The sequence below is a fragment of the Ostrinia nubilalis genome, chromosome 23 (genome assembly GCF_963855985.1).
Source record: "Ostrinia nubilalis chromosome 23, ilOstNubi1.1, whole genome shotgun sequence".
Classification (NCBI taxonomy): domain Eukaryota; kingdom Metazoa; phylum Arthropoda; class Insecta; order Lepidoptera; family Crambidae; genus Ostrinia; species Ostrinia nubilalis.
This window is the reverse complement of record NC_087110.1, coordinates 11,921,148-11,947,081: the sequence shown is the minus strand read 5'-3', so window position 1 is coordinate 11,947,081 and position 25,934 is coordinate 11,921,148. Positions and strand designations below refer to the sequence as shown.

Genomic DNA, 25,934 nt, shown 5'->3' with positions numbered 1-25,934 from the left:
CGTTAGGAGAGAGTGTTATAAGTGTAACGAATTAAACTAGCGCCACCTAGTGTCATAGCTTCTGTAACCTGTTTAAATATGGAAAAGAAATAAAATAAAAGCAGTCTGTTATCCGCCATTGTGTAGTTTCAATAGGTTATGGGCCCAGACCCGTTTTTATCCGTTTTTATCAAGTATTTTCGCAGTGTTCAGTAGTAAAATGTCAGGAAATTACTCAGTAAACGTTCCTAAACTGAAAGGGCGTGAGAATTATGACGACTGGGCATTTGCAGTTGAAAATTTTATGATCCTCGAAGGCGTCGATTTGTCTAGTAAAGAAGTGCTAGATGAACAGAATGACAGAAAAGCCAGAGCGAAGATGATCATGACCATCGATCCCACCCTTTACGTACACATTAAAGGGGAAAGTACAGTGCTGAAAGTGTGGAACAAATTGAAGTCACTGTTTGACGACTCCGGCTTCACACGCAAGATCAATCTACTGCGAAATCTGATCTCAATTCGCTTGGAGACGTGTGATTCCATGACTAGTTATGTTACACAGCTAGTAGAAACAGCACAGAAGCTAAAGGGGACTGGTTTCGATATCAGTGACGAGTGGGTAGGCTCTTTGCTGTTAGCGGGTCTCCCAGAGAAGTACAGTCCGATGATCATGGCGATCGAACACTCGGGGATGAAGCTGTGTGCTGATGCGATAAAGACGAAGCTTTTAGATATGGGCACGGATATTGAGGTGAAAACAGAAGGTGCATTCATTGCAAGAAATTCCTCAAAGCGACAAAGTCAAAATGGCAGTTACGGTAATTCAAATTATCGAAGAAGTAATGAAACGCAAAATGTCAATTCTGTCAATGTCAATAATGTAAACAAATCTTCAAAGATTCGTTGTTACAAATGTAAACAGATTGGACATTTCAAGAGCCAGTGTACAGCAGGGAAAGCAAATTTGAATGCATTTAGTGCCGTTTTCTTGACAAGTCAATTCAGTCAGAACGACTGGTATGTGGATTCCGGCGCGAGTACTCACCTAGTATCAAACGAGAAGATGTTGTCGAATGTTTCGTATGAGCCGAAAACCAAAGAAATACTTGTGGCAAATCAGACCAGTGTGCAAGTAATATGTTCAGGAGACTTACAAATTACGACTGCAGTAGGAAACAAGCAGTATGAAGTAAATGTAAAGAATGTCTTATGTGTTCCTAACCTCACCGCTAATTTGCTGTCTGTGAGTAGAATCATCGCGAGTGGAAACAGAGTGGTTTTCAACAAGAAAGGCTGTTTTATCTACAACTCACAGAATGAATGCATTGGTGAAGCAAAGTTAGAGAACAATGTCTATAGATTGAACATAGCAAGGTCACAGCAAGTTTTGGCAGCGACAGTAAAAACATCAGTAACTACATGGCACAGGCGGCTAGGTCACATAAACTCAAAAGACCTTGGCAAAATGAAGAATGGAGTGGTTGACGGCGTGACATTCCAAGAGAAAAGCGAAATTGACAAATCCAGTTGCACAATTTGCTGCGAGGGCAAGCAAACAAGGCTCCCGTTTCCTATGAGTGAAAGCAAAAGTCAGAATGTGCTGGACTTGGTTCACACAGACCTTTGTGGACCAATGGAGAACAGTTCGCTCGGAATGGCTAGATACATGTTGCTATTTGTAGATGACTATAGCAGAATGTGCTTTGTCTACTTTCTAAAGTCAAAACATCAGACATTCAGATACTTCAAGGAATTCAAGACGTTAGTAGAAAACCAGAAATCCAGGAAGATAAAGGTTCTAAGATCTGACAATGGAGGTGAATTCTGCTCAACTGAGATGGAGAAATACTTGAAGCAAAGTGGCATAGTTCATCAGAAGACAAATGCATACACTCCGGAGCAAAATGGTGTATCAGAACGATACAATAGATCTATTATTGAAAAAGCCAGATGTCTACTTTTTGATGCTAAATTAGAAAAAAAGTTTTGGGCTGAAGCTGTTAACACAGCAGTTTATATAAAAAATAGATCACCAGCAGCAGGATTAGAATGCGATGTTACACCTTTTGCAGTATGGACGGGCAGAAAACCGAATCTGAGTCACCTGCGAATTTTCGGTAGTCCAGTAATGGTCCATGTTCCGAAAGAGAAGCGCAGTAAATTGGATAAGAAAGCAAACAAGATGATCCTAGTTGGCTATTCGGAAAACACAAAAGGCTATCGCTTATACAATCCAGATCAGCGAAAAATAGTTATTGCCAGAGATGTTGTGGTCATGGAGAACTCTAATGAGAACATGAAGGACAAGGATAACACAACCAGCAATCTGCCAGTAAAGAATAGTGAAGATAACCAAAGATTAGACCACTCTCAAGACCAAACTCTGGGCAGTCAGACAGATGTCACAGATGTTGAAGGACATAATGTAAGTGATCCAACTTATGTTCCAGATTCAAGTGAGTCTGACACCAGTTTTCATGACACTATGAGCCCCGAGGAAAATCATGTCACTACACAGCCAGATGTGGAAAATGTTCCAGAAAAACGTGTAAGAAGAAAACCAGATAGATTCACATTTGCTAATATGTGCGTGGAGGAAGTGACAGGGGAACAAATTTCGTTAGATGAAGTCATGAATGGACCTGAAAAAGAGCAGTGGAAAAGTGCAATTCAAGATGAGTTGAAGTCTTTCGATGATAATGGTACTTGGACACTAGTGGATAGGCCAGATAATGCTACCATAGTCAAGAATAAGTGGGTATTTAAAAAGAAACTAAACAGCGATGGTGGAGTGCGCTTCAGGGCTAGACTGGTTGCCAAGGGTTTTACCCAGAAGAAGGGTGTCGACTTCACAGAGACTTTCTCACCGGTAGTGAGGTATTCCACTTTAAGACTTTTATTTGCCTTAAGTGTTCAATATGATTTCAAAATTAATCATCTCGATGTACCTACAGCATTTCTGAATGGTTATTTAAAAGAAAATGTCTATATGGAAATACCAGAGTGCTCAAATTTTGAAAATTGTGATAACAAAGTGTTAAAGCTAAATAGAGCAGTGTATGGCTTGAAACAGTCTGCCAGAGCCTGGTATATCAGAGTAGAGGAATGCTTGTTGAACTTAGGTTATAAAAAATCTGATCATGAGCCATGTCTTTTTATGTTGTGTAATAATGATGTTAAAGTATTTATTGCATTATTTGTTGATGATTTTTTCGTATTCTATAACTGTGAAAGTTCTTATGATCAGATGAAAAGTGAGTTAATAAATAAATTTAAAATAAAAGATTTAGGTCAGGTAAAGCAATGTCTAGGAATGAGAGTTAAAGTTATGAAAGACTGTATTACTGTTGACCAGGAACAATATATAAACACAATTTTGAATAAGTTCAATATGTCAAATTGTTACACTTCAGACACACCTATGGAAGTGAATTTAAAGTTGGAAAAGGATGTTGATAGTTGTGAAAATAAATATCCATATCAACAGTTAGTAGGTAGCCTTATGTACTTATCTGTATTGACTAGACCTGACATAGCTTTTAGTGTAAGTTATTTAAGTCAGTTTAACAGTTGTTTTAATGAAACTCATTGGAAGCATTTAAAGAGATTGTTAAAGTATTTACAGAAAACTAAAAGTTATGGTTTGGTGTATAAGAAAAATAATTCATTATTGCATGGATTTGTAGATGCTGATTGGGCATCATGCACTTTAGACAGAAGGTCATATACTGGGTACTGTTTCATTATGTCTGGATGTGTTGTATCATATGAATCAAGAAAGCAGAGAACTGTCGCGCTTTCGAGTACAGAAGCCGAGTATATGGCACTCTCCGAGTCTTGTAAAGAGGCTCTGTATTTGAAAAGTCTTTTATGTGAAATGTTTGGAACAATGTGTGATGTACCTATATGTTTGTATAGTGATAGTCAGAGTTCACTTAAGTTGGCTGTTAATCCTTTGTGTCATAGGCGCACAAAACATATAGAAGTGAGACATCATTTTGTAAGGCAATGTGTGCATGATAGTCAAGTCAAACTTGATTATGTTTCAACATCCAACATGCCAGCTGATTTGTTGACAAAGAGTCTTAGTGCTAATAAACATCATAAGTTTTTAGATTTAATGGGCATATCAGAAGTTTAAGTTTGTTCCAAGGAATATTGTTTTATGTTTTAGTTTATTTCGTTAGGAGAGAGTGTTATAAGTGTAACGAATTAAACTAGCGCCACCTAGTGTCATAGCTTCTGTAACCTGTTTAAATATGGAAAAGAAATAAAATAAAAGCAGTCTGTTATCCGCCATTGTGTAGTTTCAATAGTACAAAGCGCACGTTACTCTATCAATAATTAATTTGATTTGAAATGCCCAGTTTTTTGAGCGCATTTACTTTTTTTTAATATTTTATCTATCACAAATGGGCGCCACAGAAAAAAACTTGCCCCGGTGATAAAAACAATCGTAGATCCGTTGCTCGCCGTGCTAATATCTTGCTTAGTGTAGAAAAAATAATGCTTGCTGTTAGATATTTAGCAAAAGCGAGGTTATGAAGCTTGTGTTTACTGTTTACCAATTCGTTATGTCTATTGTATTTTGTTCTTTTTACCAGTGTGATAAATATAGGTGATTTCTTCAACTTTCACTGCGCTACTATATGGTTAATTGAAATCCATATAGTAGTTTTTGCATACAAAAGTATATCCATCCATCTTCGTATTTTTTTAGTTACTTTTTATTTAAGTTTTTTTTTAATTTCTCAGAAACTGTTAATCAGCCACATAAACGTTACTTAGCATTATAACGTAAAGATAACAGAACTGTGAAGTTTGAATTGATTATTCAATTTTATGTCTGATGTTTCAACTCACTAAAAAGTTTGCCAAGAAGCCTTTTTTTGTTTTTTTTTTTTTCAGATTCTGAGTTATTTTATGAATCGGTATTTTTCTCAGTATTTTTATATTAAAATCGGTTTTTACAAACACTACTTATAGTTTTAAAATAAAGTTATGGTTTTAGCTCAGAGACATTTTAGCCAATACGTTCGAAAAATAAAATACTAACCTCAAAAAATATATTACAATTTGAACTAAATCTATCTCTTAATTATGTAATTTAATATTATTATTATTTAATTGGAAATTCAATAATTTAATGATGCATAAATTAAAATTTTAGATTTCAATTATTTTTTATGCAAATATTTTCCGAACGTGTAATTAAAATTTTTCGCGCTAAAATTAATGTCAGACAAAAGTGGAAAATATTTGCTTTTTGTCGATTTGTTTGATCTAGGTTCTAGGCTTAATTTATTCGTTCCTTCCTACTAATGTAAATGTAGGTAATTACAATTAAAATGTCATTACTAGAAGATGTGTTCCTTGAAGACGAGGCTGGTGAAGCACAAGAGTTAGAGCGAGTGATCGAAGGTGACGAATATGATGAAAGGCCGCAGTCTCCAAATAGCGATGATAGTGAAGAAAAAGAAGATGAAGCTGGTTCGTATAATCTTAATATTTCGCTTAAACTCGACAGTTACTAGCAATTAAGTAAATTGTAATAGATTTTGTACCTTTATAACCTCTTACTTTGAAGGAAGTAAAAACAATGTTTACCTATTTGGTACCTTAGTAAAAACAATATTTACTCAGCAACATAACAAGATAAATTTGATTTACTTAATAAGCAAACAAGGCTTTACTTGAATATCAAACTAAGATTCTGTGTGAAAAAATTTATCGCCATAGAGCAATTACCTACCAGTATTTTTTTTATAAGTAGTATGTACTTACCTTTACTAACATTATTTACAGAGGAAGATAAAAGAAGAGTTGATCCAACACAAGCAAAAGCTAAGCGTATTGTGAAAAACCCTAGGTTCATTTTAAATCCTGCTCGCCTGACAGGCCCCAGGGGAATTCAAGTCATACCCGATCATTTTAAAGACTTCAAATTCAAGGGTAAACTTTTTATTTATTAATCGTTGACATTTAATCGTAAAATTATTACTCTTAGACTACTTTTAATTTTAGGCAAAGGACATGAAAAAGAAGACCTGGATATGGTCCTCAAAAAACTGGAGCACTGGGCATACAGACTGTACCCCAAATTTGGATTCCACGACTGCTTGAAGAAGATTGAGACTCTTGGCAAGAAAAAAGCTGTTATGGTAATGAAATCCATGGTTCTTTACTACCTATTGTTAATGAAAATAATGTAGTATCTGGATAAATTATGGCACCTAATAAATTTAGACCCTAGTTCCTAGCAATGGAGTGGTGTTTAAGGGTGTTTTCACTCAAAATCAAAAATATTTTTATTTGTTTAGACTAATTAAATAAGTAATAATAACTAATTAATTTACAAATCGTCAAATGCTCTTAAGGAGCCTATACATGTCTCATTATTTTTTTGCCCTACCAGCGCTTCGAGACAAACATTTGGCAAGTGCGATTTGGCAAACTGCGCCACTACTGTAGTAAAAATAATGCCCTCTACCTGTAGCAGCAATGTGTGTTGTCTTTTATTGGTGTATGCTTCCAAATTCCAATTGGAATCGGCTTATTCTCTACATGTCATTATAACAAAAATAATCTTTTACATCTCCCTTGTTTAATTTCCCAGGTCCACCTCCACAAAATAAGGTCGGATCAGATTACCTCAGAGGAGCCGGTCACACAGCAGGACTCCAGTGACGACGAGGGCGGGGCTCCGCAGGAGGAAGACGAATTCGACAAGCTGCTGCAGCAGCAGATAGACATCGCGAGGGCCACGCCTGCGCCTGCCTCAGCTCGTAAAGCGCCTCAAACACCCAGTGTGGATAGGTAAGCTATCAGACCTATAGTTCGTTTCATCCACGAAGACGTACGTTATGTATATGTAGCATATTTGTTTTGCCGTTGCTTTATTTTATTTTTTTTGTTATTCCGCCAAACCAATTTTTCTGCATAACCCGAAGGTAAACTGGATGAGAATGCCTTATGGCATTAAGTTCGCCTAATGTTAATATTTTTGGCATTGAAGTATAAATAAATAAATAAGACGCTCCCGACCAATATTTGGTCGAGGGAAGCGCGGAGTGCGGGGAGTTTGATCTGAGCAATCCGAGCGTCATTATTGTAGTGAGCGTGTGCACTCATGGATGATTTAACGTGTACCGATAACACTCAAACATCAGCGAAATGTGGGGCGCGTCTTCGTGGATGAAACTATCTATACTAAGCATAGTGTGCCCCATAACCTACTATTTAAGTCAAGATTCTTTCTATCCTGTGATTGATCAGAACATTGGAATTCATCCAGCCACAGGCTTGAAATTATTACATAATCTTGGTAAACTGGTCGAGAACGCTTTAGTTCATTAAGTTCGCCTTATGTACAAATTTATTTTGGCATTAAAGTTTAAATAAATAAATGTATTTCCTGTAATAAATAAGAGGCTGACAAAGGAGACTGAGTTTTGACCAACACTTCTCAGCATCAGCATAATAATATATGGTTTCTTGAAGTGATGGTACTAGGCATACTAAGAGCGGCAATACACGGACCGCTTGAAGCAGTCACGGTCGACAGCTTCAAGCTGTCGACTGCACAGTGAACTGCAGTTCTATGGACGCACATACACGAACCGCTCGAGCAGTTGCAACTGATTCGAGCGGTCGACAGCTTGAAGCTGTCGACCCTGACTGCTTCAAGCGGTCCGTCTATTGCCGGCCTAACACTTAACTTAATAACATAATCAAGACCTATTCACTAGCTAGAGCTAATCTTTACGTATCTGGCTCCACAGGTCACTCATGATGCCGAAAGCAACTTCATCTCCTTCCATCAGCGACGAGCAACGGGAACGTATGTTACGAAACAGACGTCTAGCCGAAGAAAGGAGGCTTGCCAAACTAAAAAATGACAATTCCGTAGCTGAAAATCCTGACCCTATTCCCAGAATAGAAGTTATTGATGAAGTAGTGACACGAAAACATAATAGATCTAATGTTATTGATAGTTCCGATGAAGATGATTCAACAGTCAATCAATCTATCACAGTTGATGTACACAGTAAAGTTGATGAAATGGAAGAGGACATAAATGATAATGATGAAGAGAACATAATTGATAAAAAGAATAATACTGAAGTTATAACTGAGCCTGATAACAGTATGGAAGCAGCTACTGAAGTGGTTTCACGAAAATGTAACAAATCGAATGTTATTGATAGTTCTGATGATGAAGATGATGCAATCGTTAATCAGTCGGTCGCCGATGTAAACAATAAAGTTGATAAAATAGATCAATTAACTGACACAAATCAAGACAATAAAGTTAATGACACAGAAGATTTGAGTCACACCAATACAATAAATAATTCTGATAAGAAATTAGATACTTCTATTGGTGATAACATCAAAAATACTGAACAAAACAATTCAGGTACTGAAAATGAATTAGATAATGAGGAAACAATGTCCGATCGCAATAGTGATATAAGATTAGATGAGAATGAATTGATTCAAAACAAAGAACATGTTAATTCAGATATACCTAACAATGCTGGAGAATTATCTAATACAGATAATGTAGATTCAAAGATCAGTAATGAAACTACTGCAATAATTGATAAGGATGTTTTAGAAGATGTAATGGACGTTGATTTCACGGACGACTTCTAGGTAAGTAATAAAACTACTGGTTATACATTTGAAGTTTTATTTACGAGGGTGCAAACAAGGTCTTATCACAGTACTTAACGATTCAATCATAGTTTATACTTTTAACGCGACATTTTAAAGTTGCCGTCAAGTTATGTAACAAACGTTTGTGGGTCAGTTAACGAGAGTAATAAAATTGTTTGTGACCCGCGAGCTAGATTTTACACGACCTTACGTTATAATACATAATAGCTTATCTTTACATCAAAATGCAGGTAATCTTTGTATTAACGTTCGTCAATTTATAAATCGACCAAAATAATAAAAGAAGGCAAGAATTCTTATAGTAAAGCAAACAATTTGTTTAAAATATCAAGCTGAGTAAGGCTCTATACAATTAAAATAAGAAGTTACATTTTTAAAATACACACTACTTGACTTCAAAACTCAATAGTTTGGTAGGCCCATTTATGAAATGACACTTCAGTAAAGTTCAGTATGATCTATTTAAACTTAAGCCAAGAAACAATACCAATTATTTAAACAATACCAAGAAAGGAAAAACTACGTTCTATACGAAATAACAGCGCATTTGAGAAGTGAGCTCTTATTTAATTAACGCCAACTCACTGTTAGCGGGGTGTATGTACACCATGGCCATGTGGGCATATGATTTTAAAGAATATAAAATGTTAAATTAAATTGAAGCCAGACGAAAATAGAGATTATGTAATTACAAATCAATACACACTCCTCAAGTGCGCACTTATTTTCCGAGACGAAATTTTTGCGCTGACCCGATATCTAGATGGTATTGTTGATCGAAGGTTTCAATGGTCTATTTTGAATCGAGCTCAAGTCTTATTTACAAATGACAGCACATCAGACTACACAATTTGTTGCAAAATAGCACGTATTACGACTGCATAAGATGCCACGGTGTTTAGCTCTATGTGGTATTTGTATGAACAGAAAATTAAATCTGAAAAGAGTTTTAAGAAAGCAAGGTGGAAAGATGTTCTGCATTACATCAAATTCAAATGTGGTAACTGGCATTACAGTACACATTATAATTAAAGATTCAATTTTTGTGTACTGAGAGAAAAGTTAAGTTATAAATATTTACGAAATCCACTGGTAAACACACTGAGCAGTGAAATATTTATTGACCGGATAATAACCGATACAGAGGCGTGCTAACAATTACGACACGGTTCGTTAATGTTTAAACAAGTATCTGGTTTCAAATTACACATTTGATATTACAAACAATACGCGTACTACTTGTCTGGTTTGTAAGACGTTGAATAATAATAATCATCGGACTGTATCAATTTATTTCTATCCTATAATATTCTGTTTAATGGCTTCAATGATGCGTATTTGAAGCACACTGGTTTCGCCAATGTCGAGTGTTTAAAGAGACCGTGGACGGTGGTTTAAAGTTTGTTTTTAAAGAAAAATTATTAAATTTTTCATTGACTTCTTTTATATTTATTGGTGTAGCCATAGAGCCATAGTGACAACTCAAATTCTTATTAATTTAAGAAAAGGCAACATTTGATCACTGTGATTCGGAACTAGTTAGTTAATTCGTAAGAGCCGTTCAAAAACTTCATAACAATTACTTTATCTAAATGATCATAATTATAATATAATGATCACACTGATAGCATTTTTACATAGCCACATACAATATCACTAATTTATTAGTTAAAATCCTAAAACTATAAAGAATAAATATGTACAATTAGTTTTTGGTTTTACGTCAGTACAACGAAAATTTTAAAACAAATCAATGCAAAAGGCTTTGTATAAATAGCCAGAATTCGTAGCCTGCCCAGCTTTTAGCATCGTTTGGAATCTGAGCTATCTATATTCAAATTATAAAAATAACTTGAGAAACCGACTGGTATGAAGAAAGGCTATTTTAGGTTTCATTAAAATCAATTTCTCCCTCGTTTAGTCAACTAAACTGACCGGACTTATTCCACCATGTTTTTATATTTACAATTTTCAATAAACATACAGATTGTTAAACCCTTTAACCATTATAAACAACATTATTTTTCAATTGTTTTAAACCCTATCTCAACTGGTTAAATTTTAAAGTATCGTGACAAAAATCAACCACTATAAGATGCTAACACCACAATTTTTATAACTACAACACTAGCTCCTGGTTTCTCATATAGGAATTAATTGTGAAGCAAAAACATCATAATGTAGATGACATTATAATTATAACGTCGTTGTTCCCTACATTGGAGCATCACATGAAAATTTAAAGCCTATAACCAGGAGCATGTGTTACAATAGCCGGGTAATATTCTACACAAAAACATAATACTTACTAGGAAAAACAAAGTAATAGAACACTTAAATTTTTATAAAATTTCACCAAACTTATGTATACTTCATATTGGTGTGTGAGGTTTTTTAAACAAGTTATTGCAAGAGCAAAATTTTCTATACTCATAAGACACACAATTTTATTTCTAAACCAATCATAGCAAAAATAACATCCGCATTTTATTTTCTAGTTTGAAACAAGCATTCACCTTTGATATTAATGAATTAATTGCATTATTAATATCAAACTTTGCGACTTCATTTTGAAGTAGGTAGCCGTAGGTATTTTGTACATAAATGAGAGAGGGGGAATTTTACTCAAACACACTAGTATTTGCAACCACATGGCACGAAATGCGCCGATCTTGCTAGTTAATCTGTACTCGGCTGCTCTTACATAGTTAACATATTATAGGCAAGAAAGTAGTAAAAATTCTTTTAGGTTTAACCGTTTTTCACTAATGTGGTCGTATATACCATATTTTATACAGTCATAGCCAGATAAGAACTAGATGTAGGTAAACAAATATAATTATTTACCAATTGATTATGCGACCTTAGTGTTAAAATACATCCATATTTTTGCTAATGTAAAAATTTGAACATTTAAATATACTATTTCTGGAGTATCTCACTAAAATATATTGTAATTTTAATTGTAAATGGTTTAAAACACTTAAGAGTTCATTTGGAGTAGATCTTTTTATAATTTACTAGAAAATTTTAGTACACTACTATCTTGTTATAATAGTCACGATTTTAGCGTTATCCTCGTTTAGTCTACACTGCCGAAAACGAAGTGACCTCAAATAGGTTATTATCGTCACTAAATACAGCCCTGACGATCTCAAAATCGTATCGGCGGTCCCACGCTCGACTTGTATCAATCTAAATATTGAGTTAACGTAAATATCACATTAGTTAGCGTCCGGTATGAGCGACGCAAAGAATGAGGTGACTATCATCCACGTTACCGCTAGTAGGGACTGGTTGTCGTTGTTTGTGGGAGGCGGTGGGGCGTCGGGCGCCGGCGGGGCGTCGTCGCCGGCGGGCGGCGGGGCGTTGGGGGCGGCGGGGTTCTGGGGCCTCTCCGGGGCGTTGGCTTCGTTGCGACGGTTCCCTTCGTTGGGCGGTTGGAGATGGAGCTCGCGGAAGAAGCCCACGTGGTGTCTGTAATAAACGCTGTAGTAAAACAGTGATTAATATGCAGCTGGTTCGGTAGAAAAAACAATAAGAGAATACATGTGATTTGCATTCAATGAAAATTCGTAATATGCCACCTGCATTATGTATTTGTACACAACAGATACAATACGATGCATTTAAGTAGGTATAATAAATAGATAGGGTTAAAAATATTGTTTGTCTGTCGGTACTGGACTGTAGCTAATTCCATTACTAAATTATAACATAACCAACCAAAACAATCGGCCTTATACGAGTATCTTCCGAGTGAGTGTGCGCTAATGAGCTCTCAAGAGTATAAACATTCATGCAAATGGCAAGTCTGTCATAAAAGTATAAACAACTAGCTGTGCCCGCGACTTCATACGCGTGAATATAGTTGAATAATATTTCCCGTTTTTGCAACATTTCTCTTTACTGCTCCTCTCTTATTGGCCGTAAGGTGATGTTATATAACCTATAGTCTCATCTGCGAGCACGTAGAATTTTGTCCAATGACCCCAAGCTACCCATCCTTATTCGCTCGCGCGTAGTTATATTGCTGTCGCGACTGTGCGACGGGCGCCTGCAGTGAGCTTGGGGTCATTGGACAAAATTCTACGTGCTCACAGACCGGGCTTTAGTCTTCATCGATAAATGGGCTATCCAACACAAAAAGCGTGTTCAACCTAACAAAAAACTCTTCAGCTTTATAATACACTCGACATCAAATAAATCGCACCTCCCGCGACAAGCATTTTCAAACGTATGCATCCCAACTTCCCACTAATATTGGCACCATTTAAAAGCCTAGTGCTAACCTTCATTTCATTAAAGGAAAGGTTTTTACCCCAAAAATGTGTCTAGGGAAGGATCCAGAGCCACTTCTTCAAAAAATAGGTAGTTACGCTAAAGCCAACTTCTATGGCTATAAAACTGTTAAGTTGGGATTAATCGCTATCCATCTGTTAAAGAGGACACGTGAGATCATTATTTGGTTTTATAACCATAAAAATTGGTCTAATTGATCCCATAGGTGGGCCCAAAGTGAGGTATTTTTTCAAGTCACATTTATGGTATATGTTAATCATTTATTAAGAAATTAAATGTGTTTTTCTTTAAGGATATTTATTGGGCTTTCAAATAACACCAATATTGTTGGGGCACCATGATTGTGTCAGAAGAAAATCGTTAAAGTTCCCGTCGCGGAAGGTGCGGTTTATTTGATGTTGAGTATATTAAGTATAGATGTAAAGCTACTCACAGGTAACCAGCCATAGCCAGCAAAACGACTAGCAGCAGCCTAGCCGGGCTGCCGTACAAATACACCAGCGAGAACAGTATTCCCAAGCGCGAGGCCGCGTACATGTGATCTAGCCAGTCGTGGCCCATTCCGTCTTCTTCGTCGGCGGGAGGCGCCGGCGGGGGCACCTGTGGAGGCGCCTCCGCCGGCGGCGCGGGCGCGGCCGGCGCCGTTGCCGTGGCTTGCCACCTGCAAGCGATTTACGACCAAATTAAAGGCCTATTCAGACCTAAGCGGTATTCGCTACCGTCTGCGGCAGAGAAAACCCAGTGGGTGCGGTAATAATACTGTTCAGACCTAAGCGGTATTCGCTACCGTCTGCGGCAGAGAAAACGCTCTAGCCGCGGTACTTGATACTAAATACCTGAGCGAAACCCGCGCGGTATGTACCTCTACCCACAGCGGCAGCGAATATCGCTCAGGTCGCTCTAGCCGCGATACTTGATACTAAATACCTGAGCGAAACCCGCGCGGTATGTACCTACAGCGGCAGCGAATATCGCTCAGGTTTGAATAGGCATTTATTTATAGCCACGATAGCCCAACAGTGAAGTGGTCGGACTGGCCGACTCGAGATCCGAGGAACGCGGGTCCGAATCCCACCGCCGCTCGACTATTGTGGTGAGCCCACTCGTAACACAAGCTTATTTAGCTTAACACGAGAGGCTAACGGGACTATTAGTAATTTGTGCAATACAAATTGCTAATAATCTTTAAAAATATATCATATCCCTCCACAAATCTGCAAGACCTGGAGCGAGAACAAACGCGAAGCTCAGGACTGACTGAAGAAGACTGTTGTGGATGCCCTCTGCCCCATCTAGGGGACATGAGACCTTAAGTCCACGAATGGAGGTTTTCACCAAAGAGGAAAGGAGGATGTGTTTGAGTAATCTCTTGGCTGAAATTGTGATGATGATGATTGACCAATGGAAATCAGCGGTCGGCGTAGCTGTTCGTTTCAGCCGAAAGACGTCCACTGCTGGACAAAGGCCTCCCCCCAAGGATTTCCACAAAGACCGGTCCTGCGCCGCTCGCATCCAGGCACCTCCCGCGACCTTCACCAGATCGTCGCATTGGCAGTGGGCGGGGCACATAGCTCGTAGAGCTGATGGCCGCTGGGGCAGGAAAGTTCTTGCCCCAGCCGAGCCAGAAAACGTAGCGTGGGCAGGCCTCCCACTAGGTGGACCGACGATCCGGTGAAGGTCGCGGGTGGTACCTATAATATGCGGAACAGAAATTTTCAGATTTTCCACGCCCACAAATGCGGGGCAGGACAAAGGATAACCAATGAAAGTGAGCCATTAGAGAGATCAGCATAATTTAAGCAAGCTCTCTTCCATACATTTGATCTAATAGCGCGGCACTTCCTCATTGACTGCGGTGGCGCAGTGAAGCGGTAAATCGAATTTACCGTACTTCCTACGGTCAATACTAAGTTCGACGATCTTTTTAATTCGGTCTTTTCAGTTTTCTAAATTGGTTCCCTACAGGTATACTGTGGTCAGAGGCGGGGCAAGACCTAAATTTGATGTGGGCAAGACAGATTTCGCGAGGCCTTGTTCTGTGGCGACCTGAAGACGGATTTTATGAAATAATAAAAAAAAGGGTCAAAGGTTTATACATTGACAGTTTCTGATTTCTTGATTCAGTGATTATTTTTAAAGGAATATTGCGCCAAAGAATAATGTTCGTCACTTAAAACCGTGTTGTTGCTTAATTTAGTGTCTGATTATGGCTGAATTTGTTTGGAAAAAAATATTTTTTTATTTTTAACTACATTGTTTAGCTATCAAGAATTTATATTTAATAGTCAATGTTCGTATTGTGATATTGTCATCTCCACCTTGTATACATTTTTTCAAAATTTTTGATGCGCGAGGCCCCTTGTACCGCGAGGCCGTAGGCGGTGGCCCACGTCGCCTACGCCTTACGCCGCCTCTGACTGTGGTTGTCTTCTTCCTATTAGATCAAATTCGCTATTTGCGTCATTTGAAAGCAAGTTCGAAATTTTATTCGCATTGTAAAAGAATTTGAGTTTGTAATCCAAACCAAACAAAATTGATATCTTTACTACTGTGACCTTCCTTAAGAAGCTGATTAAACAGTGCGAATATACACGCAAATTGATATGGCTAATTTAAACACAGGTGCCACAGCCCACAATGCAAAGTTAATGTACCTTGATTCTGTACAATCAAAAAGAAAATTTAACTCCCAATGAGATAATGAGTATAAAACATTCAACTTGAACTTTGGAACTTCAAGGTAAAAAAGAGGCAAGTATACATGCTATCGCAATACAATAGATACAATAGGTAGGTATATTGAATGAAGGAAGGAAATGAGGAGCTATGATGCTTTATCTATCTTAGATAAGTAATACATACATGTTAGCATACTGTTGCATATATTGCAGGTACGCTTGCTGCATCATCATAATATGGTTGGCCATAAGTGCTGGGTCATTCGGCACTGGTAGGTAACCTTCTCGAAAATTGTAATTCGGATATGGAGGCACCCTTCCATAGTTGTTGGCAAACGACGTCAAGTAGTTTTGCATTTCTACATTATGATTCTGGTCGTTCTGCCTCATCTCCGGCCTTGTAGGCTCTGCCGGTGTTGCTGTGGCCGTTGCCGTAGTGGTAACGTTACGTAGTCTCAGTCCGTCTGTGCTGGGGACCTCTGTTGGTGTAGGATCAGGCATCTTCCTTGTCGGAGTGCAGACCAAGTGCATAGTATGTGCAATCTGACTTTCGTATGTCCTCAGAACATCTTTCAGTATTATGTTGTCATCTAATAACTGTCCAGAGTAAATGATTTTCTGTTCCTCTGTCCTCTGAAAATGGTTTTGAGTATACTTTACCAAAAAGATAACAATTTATTTGTAAGAAGAAGTTTTTTTTGGATAAGATAATGAATAACTGATTGATGAGAAAAGTAAGTAAAGAAATGACTGGGAAATTATGAAAGAAAGATATTATTATCATTATCACATTGATATCAAATCAATTGTTAATTTAATGATAAAAAGTTACGATTTGTTTAAGTGTTGACAATTGTTGTTTAGTTAAAGTGCCATCAGTAAGTCAACTTCAAACCACCACTAGTTCTCTAGATAGGCTGAGACATAAGCCTCAAACTTACAAATTGTTTTATAATAAAACCATGTAAATTCTACCAAAGCTAATTCAAGAATGTTCACATCAGCAGTTGTTAATTGTAATTTCAGTGTTTTGATTGGTGCATGTCGTTAAAAACTCTTATCAATCGCACACAAACTAACTAGGTACGCGATAACTAGCATTTCTGTACAAAAATACCTCTGGCAAAGTATGTGGTAGGTATTTTGCTTCGGAATTCTTCAGAAAGTATTTCAATTGATAGAGTTTGTCTGTTTATAGGGTGACAAGAATATACCTAAGATAATAATTAATATAGTTTCTTGATTATTATTATTTAAATAGTTAAATGATAGGGTAGATAAATAAAATAAGGTAAAAAGATAATAGACACATAATAGGTAATTAATTAGATTTGAAATGTACCTAATGCTTAAATATTTAAGGAGGTTTTAGTTAATACATAATTGAAATTGGATTACAACAAGTCAAGCTGATGATAAATCTCCTGATTATGTGGCTTGTGATGTAAGCACAACACAACTCTTATTTTTTACATTAAATTAAATAAGATATCAACCAAATGTGGTCAAGTGTTTCCGCAGAATTACTTAGGCTTAGGTGGAAAAAAAACACACTTTACTTAGTTACATTCATGGGAGTATTTTGACTACGATTTTTATCATTCCATTCCTACACAAAGGTATATTATTGGTACTGCATGATTTTCTTGTGTCCAGAGGATAGCTATGGTGTGTTGGAACATAACTACGCACTATTTTACTGCCACTTACCGGTTTGCTAGGGTACACCTCTGAAAGATGCCCTTTCAGTTGTCGCACCGTCCACGACGACTGGCACTCGACGTTTTGATCCTCCACTTGCTGATTAGGAGCCTTCACAATCAGCGTCACGTTATCCGGTATCATTTTTAAATCATTCAATAGTCGCCAAAGAAACACTCGTGATTAGACCAGTGAATCACACCTCTAAATAAATACACCAAAAAGATAAAACGAAACAAAAAAATACACACAAAACTAAACACTTGGCTGATGCAACCACTTCGCAAACTTTTTTATGTAATCAGTCTCATTGCCGGAAGAATACTGAACAAATTAAAATGCTTTTACTAAGTAAATAAATACTCCGTAAAATAGGGAGCCCCAGCACTTGTCAATTTGCCATTGAAAATATTATTTGTCGATTTTTCATTGGTCCAACGATGATTAATGACGTCATATTTTTGTTATCATTTACAGAGTCCTTTATCGTTGATTAGCTGATTTACCAATGTTTTTCAAACGATTTCGTTCTATTGGCTGACTTACGGTTATGTCATACAAGGACCAATGGCGTTGAAGGTTGCAATGATTGTGTTAAAATCATACTATTTATCTTTTATGATTACTTACAATATTTTTATAATAAAATTTTGAAAATAAATGCTTAATTTAATAAATCGGATTTTCAAAAATACATTAACTTTCGATTTTTATAGTTCTTTGAAAAAACAATTTTGGACGGAATCGGAAAATTCGGAAACGTCTAAGATTCTTAAAAAAAAAAGCATTGTATCGGAAATGTCAAAGAAGCGGTGGTGTTTATTTTTGTTATAAATTTTTACCCCACTTTTGAACAATAATAACACTAATTTTCCAAGTCATTCTATAATTCTACCGCCAATCAACAATATTTGAATTCCAGCCAAAAAACCTGAAGATTTCTGTGTGAAATAGTACAAAAAACTTAATTCTCAAGTCTAACCTCTACCAAAGTTTTTTTTGCATTAACATGGGGGTTACAGTGTAAGTTTTAAACCAACGCTTGTCTCATATACCCTATGTAAGACACGGTTACTGATATTTATATTTGTTGCAGTTTACAACAGTATCCTGTGCCAGAAAATAAGAATGGAACTTACGTGATTGAGCTGCTCACGAAGCGGATTTTGGCGCTTGGCGCGACTCAGCAAGGCCAGTTCTTGGTGGACTGTGAAAGTTATCTTTCTCATCCTCAGATGGGTGAGTCATTATACACTTACACAAAAATACGTGTAGCAGAAAGCGTCAAGTATGGCGCCGGCCTTTTGGGGTGCAGTTTCGTAAAATTTCGGAGGCATCAAATACATATCACCAATAAAAGAATTAGTCATTGATGCCTCCGACTGCATTTGTGAAGTTGTCTTGTTTTTATCTTTTTATTTTAATTCAAAATTTTGCTTGCATCCTCAGGAACAACAAAGACTGTGCACATTCTCCATAATTCGGAACAACCTGCATCCGTGTTCTCTATCCTTGAAAGCGGTACGAAGAACATTCACGTGATAGCCGATGGGCTATTCGATCTTCTCATGATGAAGCTGTCACAGCATTACACATCGAAGAAACAGACCAAGATCGAAAGCAAAGGCCCCAGGTTCGAGCTCGGTGATTTCTGCGTGAAATTGGGGTCTGTGACTATGAACCAAAGTTTTAAAGGAATACTCATTGAGGTTCGTATTATTTGCTAGAATGAGCAAGCTAATATTCACGCTTGAAAATAATGAATTTTTCCTCTAATTATAAAACATGCTTCTATGATGAACCCTGTGAGGAAACAAATTAATTTGACTATTGAATCTTGATTTCATTTTGTAAATAGAAAAATTGTGTATCACCTGAGGTATACTGTGGTCTGTCCCAGAAAATTTACACCAAGTAAGTCTAATAGTATGTAGTTATAATAAATTTTAAGCGTTAACACTTTATAATTTATTCTGATGCTTTTCTGAGATCTTATTTTTCACCTGTCTACCTAACAAGGCCTTGTTTGACCAAAACAATACTTTATAAAGTTGTAAATTAAAAAAATCTGTTTTCTTTACCCTGCAGGTGGAGTATCGTCCATGTGTAATGGCCAACGCCGTGTGGGGTCTGCTCCGGGAGTTTCTCCAAGGCCTCTTAGGCCCCACGGTCACCATCCAGCCGCCCCAGCACCTGCTGAGCCGAATGAACGAAATATACACCCCCATTGACACCATATACCAGTACCTAGAACATTTCAGTGCGTACAGAAAAGTGACTGGCATGCGTGGCGGTTGAGTATAGTGAAATTGATCTCTACACTTTAGTAATAAGGACTACAATGGGTGATACATTCCCGTGTCTAGGTTTAGGTCTTTTGACGTTTAATTTTACTAATAATAAACTATATTTTGATGACAGTGAGACTTTTAATTTTTGAAATAATTTCCCTACCTGTTGCACAGCCATAAAGTTAAGAAAACAAACAGCATTCTATAACACACATAGAGTTACCAATTTACCTTATCATTTACTTTATGCAATGATAGGTTTAATTTTGTTACGCGGTTTTTTCTAGACGGTCGGTTTCTACCTGAGATAGGTAGGACCTCGGACCAATGTCTCGTCAAAATCTTAAGTAAGGCTGAGTTGCACAACCTAACTTTACAGTAATTATAACGACCGGTTGTGTGTTTTGTATAGAGTTTGATTTTTGACGTTTGTTAAAGTTAAAGGAAGATGGTGCAACCCAGCCTTAAGAGTTTATTTTACACTACTGCGTTAAGTAGTTATTTAGTATTGCAGGGTAATCGAATACCGCACACACTTAGCCTCTTGATTGGGCCATTGTGCGCGATTTGTGGTTTATCTTCCTACTCCAATTACTCCAGAACAGATTCCCCCAGAAAGCAAGCGGCCTATGTAGGCCGCTGCAGGCGTCCTGCAGCGACGCTGGTGATTGGAGAACTTGAGCCCGTTGTTTGCGTTGTGCAAGTTTATAACTTCCATGCATGCGCCTTCACACTTGGCCTTCACCAGATCGTCGGTCCACCTAGTGGGAGGCCTGCCCACACTACGTCTTCCGGCTCGTGATTGCCAGTCGAGAACTTTTCTGCCCCAGAGGCCATCAGCTCTACGAGCAATGTGCCCCGCCCACTGCCACTTGATTTGCCGACGATCTGGTGAAGGTCGCGGGAGCCTGGATGCGGGCGGCGCAGGACCGGTCTTTGTGGAAAACCTTGGGGGAGGCTTTTGTACAGCAGTGGACGTCTTTCGGCTGAAACGAACGAAGTTGTAAAATAAAAAAACAACAACTTTTGTTACCATTCCCATATTGTTTGCATTCCTTCATCGTAATAGGATATATCCTACGGATTCCAACAAAATAATTTGTTTACCGGATTTCGTTTCTATAAATGCACGTTATTTACAAATAACCCAGCAATATACGGCTGGTGTGGTGTGGAAGTGAGTTATACCATCGGTGTGAGTCTTCGGAGAGACTACTACAAGAAGGCTGAAGATATTAGGGAGTTAGGTCAAGATGATACCCATTTTCTTGGTTTTGCTCGTGGCGAGGGGTATGTAGATTTTAATTTTATTTTTTTACTACGCATAATTAATCTTTAGTGTATTAATTTTTATTGCAAAAAATCAATCTTATAATAAATGTTTCCGTAAACTTACTTACATCTTTCAAATTACTGGACCGATATGATAAAATATTTCGCCATTAGAAATTTGTACATAATTTCTGGTGAACATAGGCGGTGCGAAGTTCGCCGGGTCAGCTAGTAGTTCAACCTAACCAACTTGTGCAGCCCTCGGCGTGCACGATGGCGATCAGATACTTAAGTAGGTAATGTCTTGTATGAATTTGTAGCGATGAGTTCACATCGACGCGTCCTGTCATTGGTCGCTATGCACGCGCGTGATCGCCATCGCCGACGCGATCTGCACGCGTTGGTTTGGCTGAAGCTTTAGTGATTTGAATACTTTGTGTCCCGCTTCAGTCCCGATTCTGATCGGGGTGGAGATCGACCCGTTGAACTGCGGCGTCGACGACGAGCCCGACGTCATGGTGGGACAAGTCCCCATCGAGAAATACCCCTGGCTTGGAGTGCTTTTTTACGCAAGTTGTGAGTTAATGGCAATTTATTTATTCTTATTTCCTATACTCATCATCATCGTTATCATTTCAGTGCTGAATATAGGGCTCCCCCAATGATTTCCCAAAGGTCGGTTGGTAGCGGCCTGCATCCAGCGCCTTCCTGCTACCTTTATGAGGTCGTCAGTCCAACTTGTAGGTGGACGTCCTACGCTGCGCTTTCCAATACGTGGCTTCCACTCCAGAACCGCGCTACCCCATCAGCCGTCAGTTCTGCGTGTTATATGCCCTGCCCATTGCCACTTCAGCTTGCTAATCCGTTGATATAGTATGTCTATGTTTTACACAAAATTGGCACATGAGGCTCGGTTTCCACTAAGGCGGAGCGATGCGGAGTGGAGCAGAGAAGTTTTTTGAATAACCAATCAGAGTCCATTATTTGCCTTTCTCCCCTCAGCTCCGCTCCGCTTCGGTGGAAATGGATCGAGCGGAAAAGTGACGGTTTTTTATAGAATTTGTATTCCTGTATTACTTATATTCCTGAGCAGTGGAATCAATCCTTTTGGTTTGACTAAAGCCTGGTCCGTGAGCACGTAGAATTTTGTCCAATGACCCCAAGCTACCCATCCTTATCGCTCGCGCGTAATTATATTGCAGTCGCGACTGTGCGAACGGCGCCCGCAGTGAGTGTGCGAGCGCGACAGCAACATAATTACGCGCGAGCGATAAGGATGGGTATCTTGGGGTCATTGGACAAAATTCTACGTGCTCACGGACCAGGCTTTACCCGCGAATGTATTTCTGGGTTCTAGTAACGTTCGCGCGCGGTGACGTACGCGCAGTGACCACGGTGGCTCTAGTGCACCGGGAGTTCGTGATAGCGCCATCTTCCGACATCGGCCGTATGCCCAAGCACGACTTCAGGTTAGTAAGGCCGTATCAGTGGTGGTGGCCTTATGCTTCAACCACACCAACACGTGCAGATCGCCATCGCTGGCGCGATCACAGGCCTATGACAGTTCACGCGATCTGTCATTAGCCTTTGATCGCGCTGTGATCGCGCCGGCGATGGCAATCTACACGCGTTGGTGTGGTTGAAGCTTTAATCGGACCCTGTATCAAAATTTATTGCTTGTAACCAGTAGCAACATAGCCGAAACGTCAAGCTGTAGATAAGTTAGATACTTGTTCGTTTCAGTAAAAGCTGGACAAAGGCCTCTCCCAAGGATTCCGGTTCTCATGTTCTTAATGAAAAAATGTTGCGTTCAGACCCATAGTTCTCTATTTTAACTGTAATGGAACGCGAATGGGAAGTCGAACCTTAACTTCGAACTCCAATGACAATTAAACAACCGGGACAAACTTGACCTTCACTGAGCCCCGATTACGGTAATTTTTAACGTTTCCAGTCCAGACGCGTTTCATCGATTCTGCGATACGATTGGTCAGCGTAATGATCAAAACAGCGTACGTCAGCTGTTTTGACCAATCGTATCGCAGAATCGATGAAGCGCGTCTGGATTGTAGACGTTAAAAGTTACCGTAATCGGGGCTCTGGTTGGGTTTTTATTGGCGTTCAATCTGTATACATAGATCTACACAGGAGTTGCAGCGGTGGAAACGAGAGGTGGGATGGGAATAGTCCCGTTGTAATGGAACCAGTAGCAAGAGAAACACAACATAGGGGAAGTTTAAAATCTTGTAATACAACCCTTAGGTCAAGTACTCGCGTGTTGCTCGGCGAGGGCTGGGAACGAGTGGGGCGCCGCGTGAGCAACTACGTGTTGCACCCCGAGTATGAAGACGGGCAGACGCTGAACACCGTCGCGCTCGTGCAACTCAAGGACCCAGTGAGAGACGGTGAGTGGGCTACCAGTCAGTAGGCTTAGAATGCGCGATAAGCGGTTATTATCACGCCATTTTATCGATTTTGCCCATACATTTTGACGTCGATAAGAGCGAGTGGGGCGCCGCGTGAGCAACTACGTGTTGCATCCCGAGTATGAAAACGGGCAAACGCTGAACACCGTCGCGCTCGTGCAACTCAAGGACCCAGTGAGAGACGGTAAGCGAGCTACCGGTAGACCTATGAAGCGCGCCGCGATAAGCGGTTATCACGCCATTTTATCGATTTTTGTCTTATGCGGATCCTAGCCCGGCTGGGCTGCAAGCGCTTCTATAATAAGAGCGGGTGAAGCGCCGCGTGAGAAACTACGTTCTCCACCCCGAGTACGAGAACGGGCAGACGCTGAACACCGTCGCGCTCGTGCAACTCAAGGATCCAGTGAGAGACGGTGAGTGAGCTACCGGTAGACCTATGAAGCGCGCCGCGATAAGCGGTTCGTTCGTTCGTTCGTTTCAGCCGAAAGACGTCCACTGCTGGACAAAGGCCTCCCCCAAGGATTTCCACAACGGCCGGTCCTGCGCCGCTCGCAACCAGGCGCCTTTCGCGACCTTCACCAGATCGTCGGTCCACCTAGTGGGAGGCCTGCCTGGATAAGTGGTTATCACGCCATTTTAACGATTTTTGTCTTATGCGGATCCTAGCCCGGCTGGGCTGCAAGCGCTTCTATAATAAGAGCGGGTGAAGCGCCGCGTGAGCAACTACGTTCTCCACCCCGAGTAATAAAATGGACAGACGTTGAGCAACATCGTGCTCATATAGTTCAAAAGTCAAAACCCAGCGGGAGGCGGTGAGTGAGCTGCCTGGGTTGCAAGCACTTCTATAATAAGAGCAGGCGAAGCCTCGCGTAAGCAACTACGTTCTCCACCCCAAGTACGAGAACGGGCAGATTCTGAATACCGTCGCGCTCGTGCTGTGGAGATTACTTGCTGTTGACCGCTTTTTGAGGAAACATGCTGCTCAGGGATAAAAAAGTTTGATAGGGCACTGTATACTTGGTTGTGGACTATCCTCTCAAACAATTTTGAGAAGATGCATACGAAGATGGTAACATTTAATTCTCTGATACTTTTATAATAATACTAGCTTTCCGCCCGCGGCTTCGCCCGCGTGGAATTTTGTCTGTCACAGAAAAACTTTATCGCGCGCGTCCCTGTTTCAAAAACCGGGATAAAAACTATCCTATGTTCTTTCCCGGGACTCAAACTATCTCTATGCCAAATTTCATCAAAATCGGTTGCGAGGTTTAAGCGGGAAAGCGTAACAGACAGACAGACAGACAGACAGACAGACAGACAGACAGAGTTACTTTCGCATTTATAATATTAGTTGGGATTTCATCTTTTATTTCAGTGAGTGCTATAAGGCCCCTTTGCCCACCCCCGGATTTGCTGCGCGACCCAGAATTCTATGTCGTGAAGTTTAATTCTGGTAAGTATTAAGTAATTGAAACATTGTTAAACAAATAAAATAAAATAAATAAAATAAAATATAATAAATTTGTAAGTTTTTGTTTTATGATATACAATTAATATGTAGGTATAATCTTTCATCGGCAGTATCGGCACCTATTACTTACAGATTTCAACGAGCTACAAAAGGAAGTCGTGCCTATGTCACACGTACCGTCTGGGCTCTGTCAAGACTTTTATTCCATCACGAATGTAAGTATACATTATAGTCAAGTAGCTTAAAGAATAATGTTTTTAGTTTATGGAGAGTACATTAGTTAATTAACTCATTGGGAAAAAGCCCTGTGACAGCGTCAGAGAATAAGGCTACCAGAGCAGAGACATCCTTACACCTTCCCTTGGGCATACCACCTCGCGGTTATCATCGTTTCGGTCAAATGACGTCATTCGTCCTCGCGGTTATACCTGGCTGAATAAGAGGACATGTGTGCAGAATTGCCATCATTCACCCATAAGTTCTAGGTATAATAAGTACTTAATCTTAGCCCACAAAAAGAAGCAAAGATGGCTGTTGTGGAAACTCTTGGGGCAGCCCCCCTAGACAAGTTGCACTTTTTGATCGAATCAAAAATCTAATCCGTCAAAACTCCATACAAAAAAAAAGACATTTCGACCACTTTTCGACTAGTTTGCGATTTTACAAATGTTTTCTCGAAACACTGCGGTAGAGCTAAATTTTACGACTAATTTAGTTCATAGCAACTTTGAGCTTCTTTATGAGGCCACAAGGTGGACCGACGACTTCAATAAGGTAGCAGGAAGGCACTGGATGCAGGCCGCTACCAACCGGGCGAAATGGAATTCATTGGGGGTGGCATAGGCCACCAAAATAGTTTCAGCAGTGAACGTCCTGTGGCTGAAATGATAATAAATGATGCTGATGATTTCGTTTCGTTCGTTCGTTTCAGCCAAATAATGTCCACGGCTGGACAAGGCTTTCCACAACGACCAGTCCTGGCACCTCCCGCGACCTTCACCAGATTCTATTTGGGGGCCTGCCCACACTATGTCCTCAGGCTCGTGGTCGCCACTCGAGAACTTTTCTGCCCCAGCGATTGTTATATTTGACGCAAAGAGTCGTGGCAGGCGGGGTCATAAATATTTTT

General features: G+C 39.4%; 3 protein-coding genes across 4 annotated transcripts; 2 read left to right on the top strand and 1 right to left on the bottom strand.

Moving 5' to 3' along the window:
- Window positions 1–5,248: 5,248 nt before the first annotated feature.
- LOC135083405 (uncharacterized) lies at window positions 5,249–8,665 on the top strand. Its single transcript, XM_063978144.1, has 5 exons — window positions 5,249–5,472; window positions 5,788–5,934; window positions 6,007–6,143; window positions 6,599–6,798; window positions 7,764–8,665. Exons 1-5 carry the CDS (start codon window positions 5,331–5,333, stop codon window positions 8,638–8,640), a joined length of 1,503 nt encoding a protein of 500 aa, XP_063834214.1. The 5' UTR covers window positions 5,249–5,330; the 3' UTR covers window positions 8,641–8,665.
- LOC135083407 (homocysteine-responsive endoplasmic reticulum-resident ubiquitin-like domain member 2 protein) lies at window positions 8,661–17,881 on the bottom strand. 2 transcript variants are annotated; one of them, XM_063978148.1, is made up of 4 exons: window positions 17,355–17,881; window positions 15,829–16,277; window positions 13,400–13,627; window positions 8,661–12,141 (listed from the first exon to the last, which is right to left on the bottom strand). In XM_063978148.1, the coding sequence occupies exons 1-4, from the start codon at window positions 17,487–17,489 to the stop codon at window positions 11,889–11,891; spliced, it is 1,065 nt and encodes a 354-aa protein (XP_063834218.1). In that variant the 5' UTR covers window positions 17,490–17,881; the 3' UTR covers window positions 8,661–11,888. The 2 variants fall into 2 exon arrangements, with proteins under 2 accessions (XP_063834218.1, XP_063834217.1); XM_063978147.1 differs by having other exon boundaries at window positions 8,661–12,153; window positions 17,355–17,878.
- Window positions 17,882–18,033: 152 nt separating this feature from the next.
- On the top strand, window positions 18,034–19,765 carry LOC135083492 (mediator of RNA polymerase II transcription subunit 20). Its single transcript, XM_063978252.1, has 4 exons — window positions 18,034–18,368; window positions 18,442–18,584; window positions 18,795–19,054; window positions 19,434–19,765. The coding sequence occupies exons 1-4, from the start codon at window positions 18,355–18,357 to the stop codon at window positions 19,641–19,643; spliced, it is 627 nt and encodes a 208-aa protein (XP_063834322.1). The 5' UTR covers window positions 18,034–18,354; the 3' UTR covers window positions 19,644–19,765.
- The last annotated feature ends 6,169 nt before the right edge of the window (window positions 19,766–25,934 follow it).